This window comes from Equus quagga, chromosome 11 (assembly GCF_021613505.1).
Source record: "Equus quagga isolate Etosha38 chromosome 11, UCLA_HA_Equagga_1.0, whole genome shotgun sequence".
Classification (NCBI taxonomy): domain Eukaryota; kingdom Metazoa; phylum Chordata; class Mammalia; order Perissodactyla; family Equidae; genus Equus; species Equus quagga.
In genome coordinates this window covers 90,131,389-90,141,812 of record NC_060277.1, presented here as the reverse complement: position 1 = coordinate 90,141,812, position 10,424 = coordinate 90,131,389, and the positions used below count along the sequence as shown (strand labels likewise).

Genomic DNA, 10,424 nt, shown 5'->3' with positions numbered 1-10,424 from the left:
TGGGCTGCTTGAGTGCCTCTTAAGCAGCTGTTCCCAATGGAAGGATCGGAATCACCTGGGTAACTGTTTTTCCAAATATACCAGTACAGTGTGGTACTCCTGAGGTGAGAGGAAGAAGGAATAATTTCATTCTGGAACTAGCCCTGGGGTGATTCTGGCCACACACCCTCTCCTGGCCTGTGAGAGCTGCGACTTTTACATGAAGCTGTGGGCCTCCCTGAGCTGGGGATCATTGGTCTACCTCTCCTTTGAGGCCTTAAATCAAATCATAACTACTTTTTGACTGTGGGTGAGACCCAATGTTCTACTTGGACATAAAAGCAAGGAGCTAAGCTATGCGCCTCCTTTTGTACAGTGTGGTTCTGATAAACTGGAAACTCTAAGTAATCAAATCCCACTCACCAGAGAGCTTGGCCTCATGGGGGATTGGGCAACCCTGGTCTGCAAGCAGGTATGGTTGGTATCTGTACAGACAACACACTGAGGCAAATGAGAGCCAGGGTCACTGAACCAGAGGGCATTAGGGTTGGTATTTTGTTCAGAGCACCTGGAGAAACCACTCTCCTTTAACATACCAGAGAACTAAGGTCCAAAGATGTTAATGCGACATTCCTCAACCTAAGCCACATAGCACACTTACCTAGGACACTTCACAGACACCTGGGTCCAGACCCCACAAGAGTCTGATTCAGCAGGTCTCGGGTGGAGTTTTATGCCTTTATGGGTGACTCTGGGGTGCCGTTAAAGGGACCTGCCTGGGGTCACTGTAGGGGCAGAGTCTGGACAGGTCTACAGCCTTCTTTCCCACTCTACCACTCTGCCTCTAAAGGAAATGAGTTTAAACTGAACTGTGTTAATTACCGAATATTTAAGGTATTCTGAGAAGTCCCCTAACTACACGAGGGCTCTCACACCTACCGGGAATGTGAGAGGCTGGGGTTGGATGAGGAAGAGCTTGGGGCCTAAGCAGCATCTCCTCACCAAGGTTTGAAAGAAAGTTTCCCCACTGGGTAGGACTGCAGGCTACCATTCCAGTTAGAAAGACAGCGCTCCTGTCCTGTTCCCCCATCAAACCTACAATGAATGTCTCCTGTCCTGTGCTGCTACTCCAGCTTTTCACCGGAAACTGGCTGGATCAGGAAGATGACGGAATGAGGGTGAAAGGAATTAATCGGTTTCCAAAACAATGACTTGGCAAGCCCCAGACGACTAAAGGGCAGTTAGGTAAGGTCCGGTACAGCAGGAATGAGCCAGGCTGTGAATTATATTCAGAGCATCCAACCTCACTGGATAAACGGCTGTGCCTTCATCTAGTGAACTGTCCTATTAACATGCCAGTCAGGGCTACTTATACTATCACGTCAGAGCCCCATATTTCTTGTAAACAAAATACCCTGGATTTGACTAAATACCACTGCACTGAATATGGATTCACCTTGTGCTACCACATGATTAGTTTCATAATCATCCTTCCTTGCAGAGTCTCTCCCAAGCAAAGGGATCACAAATAGGCACACCATATTATTACCATCGACATTAGTCTGCCTCTTATTACTGAGTAAGCTGGCAAATGGTAGTCTCATGTGTGGGCTGTTACTCAGCACACCGACACTTCTAGAAAGCCCTATGGTCTATTACTCATATCTCATTTGAACACGTGAGCCAAGCAGACATGTTCTTCATGTATTCCCCACTGCTTACCTTGAGCCAGTGCCAAACAGTGACAGTCCCTCAGATATGGCATGTTTGATGGGGTAAGATTATTGGACCCTCAAATGAAAACCAAGTTCAAAACCCCAAGGAAAGGCAAAAACAAAACAAAATACACTGGACCTCACATGTTTCATATACATATTTATATATATTTCATGTACAAAGTTACATTCCGAACCCCAGGGATTCCATGATAGAAATAAATACTGAAATAACTACATTGCTAAATGAGCTTTTGGCTCATAGAAATGAAGCCTCAGCCTCTAAGAGACAGCAAGTGGGACACTCTAGAACCCAGTTTTCAGATTATAGAGGCGAGTAAAATTCTGGATAAAATGTCTAGAACAAAAAACAAATTCAGAACATAATATGGTTAAAATATATTCAAACATTGTGAAATGTACGACAAAATTAATAATAAAAACTTAATTTTTTTAAGAGAAAGAAAAAGACATTTAGTGTTACAAAACAGCATAACCCTGTTAGAAAAGCATTTATGATTTCCACATTTAATTCTCTCTTCTCTACTCTTCCCATGTTACAAACTGGGACCAAGTGAGTCCCTTTGTCAACATGATCAATTAAGAAGAGCCTAAATCTTGTTGAGTCCTTTGGTAACGGTCATAATACTCACAAGGAAATAAATATTCAGTTCCACAGCATTTGCAAGACACACGTTCTTCAGGACAGTTAATATTATGAGACAATTGTTTTGCTTTGTTTTGTTACTAAGGCAGCCTATGTTAAAGGGTCTATTCTCAAATGTAGGAAGACCTTTACAAGAAATGAACAATACATCAACTGAGAGAATGTACTTTAACCTTTCTATGCCAACACACTTAATCTGAAAAGTTATGTGCTGCATAGTTTGTGCTCAAAACATTTTACACTCTCAACAAGCTGCAGCTATTAAGATATTCATTCCTATTTTAAAAATTTAGATCCACACAAGTTAGAGAAAAACACTCTCAAAACTGAAGTCCTAGAGAATACCCTCCCTTTGCCTCACAGGGATTTTACCCTGCATTTAACAGAAAGCACTAGGTCAACGTATACGATACTGCCATCTCTGTAGATCAGCAACGGTCAAACGTTGGCAATTTCACATGGTTCAACCTCACACACAGCCCAAGCGTGATGAAACGAGACAGTTCTCAGTATCCCTTATTTCTTCCAACAGGGTAAACGTTTTCTCAGGGAGAGACCGACCTGAGGCACTCGAGCCTCTTCTCTGCCCCTGGCGTGGCAGCCACAGGCAGCTTCCACCTTCCACCTTGCTGCTTGCAAGCTGACATTTTGGCATTTTCTTCCAAAGGTTATCTCCTTGACCAAAGTGAATATTACAAGAATATAAACCTATTCTTGGGGAAAGGGGGGAAGTAAAGCAATCTGTAGAAAATATTTAACTGAAATTACGAACATAAGGACAAGCCCTTAAAACGAATTGTACAGACGTTCTTGTACTCTCTCTAATCCCTGAAGTTAACTAACAGGGCCACAGATAATCTGACAGCTTTAGATAAAATAACTACATACCTATATTCCTTAAGTTAAAGCCAGTAAATTGAAAAAGAGCAATTAGAACCATTGTAACATGTTTGTGTTTTTTCATCTCTAACTCCTGATTTCCCACGTGACATTCAGTTGTATAAACATGTAAAAGACTGAAGAGCAACAGGGTCTGACTCTGGGATATTTACTTCTTGGGATTAAAATTCCCAAACACTTTGGTGTCTCTTTTTTTAATGAATTTATACAATATCCTCCCAAAATATTTAATATGTGGGTTTTTTAAAGGTATTGCCAAAAATGGTTCAGATGTAAAATAAAATAAAAACATAGCTTACGAGCTACGGAAAAGTGGCCTAAATTTTGGTGCCCTGAAGAAAAGTGACTAAGTATATCAAGCAAAAAATTATCCTTTTAATACAGCTGTTACCAAAAGAGTTTTTTTCATCCAGCCGTCTAAAGTGGCCACAATTTTACTTTGTACACAATGTGCTTATAGACACATGTGGCCAAATGGATCCAAAGGCCTCCTCTGGCTCATTAAATCCCATGTATTTTATAATCTAGTCATCATGTATATGCTTAAAAGTCACTGGGGTACTTTTTACAAATATCTTTGCATGACAGTTCAGGAAAAAAAGTCCCTGGTACGTAAGAATGCTTAGACAGTCTGAGGCCTGTGTTTGCTTTCTCCTCCTTGAAGCAGTCCTGATGATTGGGGGGCATTTATCCAATAGGTTTACAGTTTTAAAATAGCACTTAACTTTATTTTTAGCTTTGCTTAAAGTAATGGATAAGAGATCATAAATCACACACTTTCAAGAAGGTTGAGGGAAAAAAACTGCAGCATAATGGTTTTTAAAAACTTATTAAACAAGAATGTCAGTTAGACTATTTTTTAAACGGGCACTGAGAGTGAAAATATGTAATGTCAACTTTCACTTTACGGTATCTTGGCTTTGTCTTGTTCCCCTTCCTAGTTTTCTTCTTTGAAGACGGCATTTTAATCTCAAAAGGGCACAAGAGCTTAAATAATGTGTCATTTACATACAAAATATCCAGTGCTAGCTGTTCTGTAGTTTTATACAGAACAAAAAACAACACCATTTCTAATCAAATCCCTCATTCAGTTCGTCAGGCTGCTATCCATCACCAGTACAGCTTTACTCTTATTAACTGCTAAGGGCAGTCCAAGAACAACTGGTAAACAGGTGAATTTTTTTACATGGAAAAAACTCAACCAACCACCACCGCCTGCTGGTACAAGGAATCCAACACAATTTCCTTAAAAAAAACTCTCCCGTTGCTGAAGTGTATCTTCTAAGCATTATAAATAATAAACTTTTCAGACATGTCAGTATGAAAATGAGCAAGACTAGTCTCAAAAAAAAAATTCAGAATATTCAGAGAAGCAGGCCTCATAAACTTTAGAGCTCTAATAAGTCAGAAACAGGAAACTTTTATTTAAATAGTGTAGTCTTAATTTCTTTAATATAAAACCCCCCCAAAATCTGATGAAAACAAAGTTTTATATACCATATAAACAAGATTTGTCAGATTTGAAAGTGAAAGTTAAAGTAATTTACAGTTAGCTTTTAGCCCTCTTGGGACATTTAGATAAATCCTGATAATCCACCTGAAGTTAGCTTGTGTCAATTTTATAATACACTGGGGGAAACTTTACTATTGTACTTAATGGTACAGTTTCATTTATCAAGTGTTTCCACTATTTCCATTATTAGTGACAGCTAAAAAGTGACCCCATCAAACTAAATGAGTGACATTAACTGTGGCAGAGTAAACCACATCTGGATTGCTTTCTATAATTCACCAGTTTGCAGAAAGTAAACATTCTTGATTTGTTCACAATATCCTGAAAATGCCTATAACACTGGCGCAGTAAAACAGCTAGTTCCTGTATTGTGACGGTAGGACAGATTTTGTAGTATAAAGTTAACAGGAAAAAAAATGCTCGCACATTATGTGGTGAAACTTATTTCACAAAGAGAGCATTAAATAAAGGGGAAAAGGGAAAATAAACCATGCAGAAGAGACGGCTTCCCCGTCTCCACCCGTTTCCTATGGCTCACTCACTGCCATACATCACTTGCCACACTATCAAGTGACTCCTTTCTGCTTTGGCGACAGAAGGTTCAAGTGGAAGATCCTCTCCAAGAAGTTCTGATTCTCCACCTTCATCACCTGGTGGATGATATGGAGACTCAAGTTAGGTCGAGATGAAATATGCAGGCCCATGTACATCCGACACACGCTCGTGGTTAGTGCTGAACAGTATGCACAAAACTTGTCTGACCCCCATTGCAGAGAACACAGTAAAAGAAATGCCATGAGTCAGAATCTTCGCTGCCTGACTTCCGAAAAGGTTAATTCATTTTTCAGACTACATTTATCAAAGTGAGTTCACCATACTACGTTGGAAACACATCCCAATATGTCTGCATACGGAAGTTAACAGAAATGGGAAGCTAAGAAGGCAAAGCTGTCCAATTCTGTGTTCATCCAAAATGGACAGTCTAATCTTGTTTTTTCAAACTAAGAATTGAGACTACACAGTACTATACATGCGAAAGCATGGGGATAGAGCCCACAAACGAACTAAACCCAAACAACTCCGGCTTCTCGTCAGTCACAGTGAAGTTCTCCACTCTAAGGTAACTGATGCAAGTGCACGGAAATGGAACTGTCTCCCTGCAGCACTGTGAGACAGCAGCTCCATCACCACTTGGGGTTTGCCTTCCATGATCTTCAAGTTTAGGGGTGGTTATGAACTAACAGCGTATGGTGCAGATGAAGAAATGAGGCAGTGCTACAGATAGGTTACAGGTTCTTCTGGGAGTAGCTGAGTGAATTCGACAAATGAGGTCCTGATCAAAGACACTGCTCTGGAAGGCCCAGTGCTAGCAGACCATTCTCCTCTCTGCAAATGCAAAGTAACTGGTTTCGTTGTTGCAAAGCAGGGTTATTCTGGTAGGAACAGAATCATTTCAAAGTGCTTTAAATAAGTGACTATTGGTGGAGAATTCCGTTATAGAGAGGGACTTCACTTGGCTGGGGTGATTCCAGCACAAACCAGTGACAACTCATCCAGCAGGATAGTTTCTTCAGTAGAATTCTACAAACTTACATAACAAGGGACGAAGATATAACGCTGATCTACTAGAATTTGGTAGTGTCTCATCTGAATTTCAGCTGGCAAAAGAAAACACTGATACTGTTAACTAGAAACAGTAGAAGAGAAAAAATCCTAAAACTTTGCATTTTTCTCTGCAGGCCAAACTCTCCCTTACCCAACCCCTAGGGGCCTTTCCACCAGGATGTCAAACTGTGGACAGGAGCATGCTTTAAAAGGCTCAAGACAAAATCCACTTTCTGAGCTGAAATACAATACAATGTAAAAAGTTAAATTTGGTTTTTAAATTTAAAAAAATTACAATGATAACGACAAATTAATTGGCTGAGACAAAAGGTTGTTGGCATTTGTTTTTTGAGTTGTTTTGTTTTGAAGGTTCTATTTTTAAAAACTACCATTTCCTAGGGTCTCTAAATCCTACTTAATTAAACCATTAAAAATATGGGACTGTTGGGATCAATTTTTCATTGCTAAAACATAACAGGAAATGAAAAAGGAAATGGAAGAAAAAATCAAATTCAATTTTTTAAAAAGGCATGTATACTATCAAAATTAACCCTTGCTTTAAGACAAGTCCGTTTTTCAGGCTGGATTAATTAGAGTTTACTGACAAACCTGGTTAAGCAATTTTTATGCTATTTTCAGGATCCACAATGGAAGGAATTTTTAGTGGAAATGGAAAAACCACAAAGATTTTACTAACGTTCTCCTTAGTATGGTTCCAATTGCCATGTTGTACTCCAAGAAAAACCTCTAAAAATCAGCCCAGCCAAGTAAAGTTGCTCTCTATAAAGGATTCTCCACCAGCAGTCAATTATTGAAAACACTTTGAAATGACTCCATTCCTTCTGACATCACCAGAATCAATCAATTCCTAAACTTAATGTTAATACTTCCCTTAAAAAAGTGTCAGTAAGCCCTTGCATCAGATATTCTAGTTTACACTAATTACATGTGGCACACTGTCATTTATGACCTTAAATTTTAAACTTTGTGTGTGTGTGAGTGAGGAAGACTGGCCCTGAGCTAACATCTGTGCCAATCCTCCTCCACAGCATGGCCTGACGAGCGGTGCCAGGTCTGCGCCCGGGATCTGAACCTGTGAACCCCGGGCCGCTGAAGTGGAGTGCGCGAACTTTACTATACCACCAGGCCAGCCCCAATTATACTCCTTTTTTTTTTTTTTTTTTTTTACAGAATTTATAACTAAAATAAGTGTCACCGATCTACGTTATATTCTGTAAAGCCTTATGTTTAGGAACTTTTTAAATCTCGGTGATATTAGGCCAGTCCAAAGGATCCCTTCGTTTATAGCAAATAAATAGTTTTATAGTGTAGTGCTTTATAGTTTACAGAGCACTACACTTTCACAAACACCAGTTCTCTGTGTTTTCTTTGTGCCTCTCCGGCCATTCCTCTTGGATCCCTTCATAAGCTCTAATGATTCTTTAAATGGAGTATTAATACAGGTTCTATCCTAGAACCTCTTCTTTTAGACCCTACATACTCTCCTTGGGTGAACTCATCAACCCTTGTGGCTTTTAGTACCACTGCATGCCAAGAGCCCCCAAATCCCTCCCTCCTGAGATATAAAACCCTGAGACTCAAAAGCCCAGTGGACATCTTCCACCTGGATAATTCCCACTCCCATGCTCTTCAAGGTCAACATGTCCAACACTCAACTCCTCTTTCGCTCCCTCTAGATCTTCTTCTGTTGACAGTCCTAATCTCTAAGTAAAGGATCATTCCCTCTTTCTCCACATCCTGTTAGTTACCAATTCCCCATCATGCTGCTCATCTACTCCTACTGTTACTATCTTACTCAGTTACTCTTTTCCTAACTCATTTCCCTATCTCTATCTAGTCTTTTACCTCTAATCCACCTTCCACACGAATCTAATCATATTGCTATTCTATTTAAAGTCCTCCAATAGTTTTCCTTTGCTTTAAAGATAGAAATGCAGGGGCCAGCCCCATGGCTTTGTGGTTAAGTTCACACGCTCTGCTTCAGCGGCCCAGGGTTCACCAGTTTGGATCCTGGGCGCAGAGCTACACACCACTCAACAAGCCATGCTGTGGTGGCATCCCACACAGAAGAACTAGAATCACTTACAACTAGGATATACAACTGTGCACTGGGGCTTTGGGGAGAAGAAAGAAAGAGGAAGATTGGCAACAGATGTTAGCTCAGGGCCAATCTTCCTAAACAAAAAGCATACCTTAAAAAAAAAAAGATAAAAATGAAACTTGTTAATTTGGTATATAAAGACCTTCCATAATCTAGCCCCTCCTTTTCTTACTTCTGGTCAAATTTGTACTTGCTTCTACTCCATGCTCCAGTCATTTGAAGATAGTTTTTCTTCAGTTAAAGTGGTTTTACCTTTCTAACCCTTGGTCAGGCTATTCTCTCACCTTGGAATGCCAATCCCCCAGCCGTTCCCATCCCCACTGCAACCCAATTCTTTAGACTAACACCATTTGGTGTTGAGTCATCTCAAGCTTCGTTTCCTCCTTCCCTCTCTCCCTGCCCCTACGAAGAACTGGCTGCTCCCTGTCAGGGCATCTGGAAGACCGTGATTTATTAACATGTTTCTATCTCCACTCTGTTCTATAAGCTACTGGAGGGAAGCTCTGTCTGATCTGTTTCTGTATCTCAAGCTTAAAGCTGACAGGCACAAAGTAGATAATTAATGTTTATAAGGTGAGAGAATGAATAAACGAAACCAATTTTGATACAAACAACATTTTATGAAGTATTTTTATTTCTCCATTTTGCAAGTGAGGAAACTGAGGTTCTGGGAGGTTGAATGATTTGCCCAAGGCCTTCTGACTCCGTATCTAACGCTCTTCACATATACCTCAACATATGACCAAGCACTGCTATTTTCTAATGCTTCTTCAAACAAAGGTACTTTGGTATAAGAAAAAAAAAAGAGAGAGAGAGAAAGAAAAAAGAAATACAAATTCCTTTTCCAAATACAGAATTCAAAGAAAAGCTCTTAGAAATCACTTATCAGAGTGGTTTCTTATTTACTGTGGGTGAAAATCCAAGTCACACTGGAAACTGAGCTCCCAGAGCCAAGGACTTACCCATCCGGAAGTCAATGTAACCCTCTCCTCCACTGATGACAAGCATAGACTTCAAGGGCGTCTGGCTGCCAGGCTCCTGTGCAGATGGCCCTGCTTTGTCACCTGTTAGATCTGTGCCACTACTGCCACTTTGTGGGCTGACAACTTGACCTATTTATACAGGAACAGAAGTGAATACTATTTATCACAGATTGGGGTAGAGGAGACTCATTTTTTTCTGAAAATTTTCAGAAATTTGAACCACAAGGTAAGTATATTCTAATATAACCAAAGTACTGAGTACATTAGAAGCCTCTGCACAATCAGAAAACATCTACAAAGGTCATAGGAGCCCAGTTTGAAAATCTAAGTAAAGCCGTTTTGTACCAAAGCAGGAATAGGTCCAAAATCCACTATCTGTGTATGGCCAGGCTAGTCTTAGCTGCCTGCTTCAGATATTATAAGCTACATTTTTTTATCTCAGGGAGAGTGGAGAGGCCTCTTCCCTGAGAGGGTGCATTTATGGAAAAGACTGAGAAAAGTCTGCAACTTGAGCCTGCTGAGTTTGAATATTCATAACTAATATTTACATTTATTTCAAATCTATTGTTTTCCTCTCATATTTAAAAAAAGTACATCTTATTTTTAATTTAGATTATGCAAATAAAATTACTAGAAATGTGCCATTTGTTCTGAAGTTTAAGTTTTAAGGTAGAATCCTTGAGCATGAAATGGCAGAAAGAGAGAAACCTTTAATTCACATTATAATCTCCATGACATCCCTCTTAGAAAGCTTTGACTGTGGGGTATTTTTTCTCGCCAGAATTTGCTGTCTTTTGGTCAAACTACACAGATCATTCCTCTAGGAGATAGCAGGACACAGTCCTATGATGTGACACACTTTAAAAAATTAATTTCTATTGGAAGTGGATAAGACAGTTTGAATTTTTCCCACAGTGCGTCATTCTCGCATCACTCAATT

General features: G+C 39.8%; 1 protein-coding gene across 13 annotated transcripts in view; it reads right to left on the bottom strand.

Moving 5' to 3' along the window:
* Positions 1 to 1,841: 1,841 nt before the first annotated feature.
* The window catches only part of SPAG9 (sperm associated antigen 9), a 126,467-nt gene continuing 117,884 nt past the window's right edge, over positions 1,842 to 10,424 (bottom strand). For all 13 annotated transcript variants that reach the window (XM_046674592.1, XM_046674594.1, XM_046674593.1 and 10 more), the window contains 2 exons: positions 9,464 to 9,613; positions 1,842 to 5,424 (listed from right to left, as the gene is read on the bottom strand). In XM_046674592.1, coding sequence (XP_046530548.1) covers positions 5,309 to 5,424; positions 9,464 to 9,613 — 266 coding nt within the window. In that variant the 3' untranslated portion in view covers positions 1,842 to 5,308. The remainder of the gene's footprint in view (positions 5,425 to 9,463; positions 9,614 to 10,424) is intronic.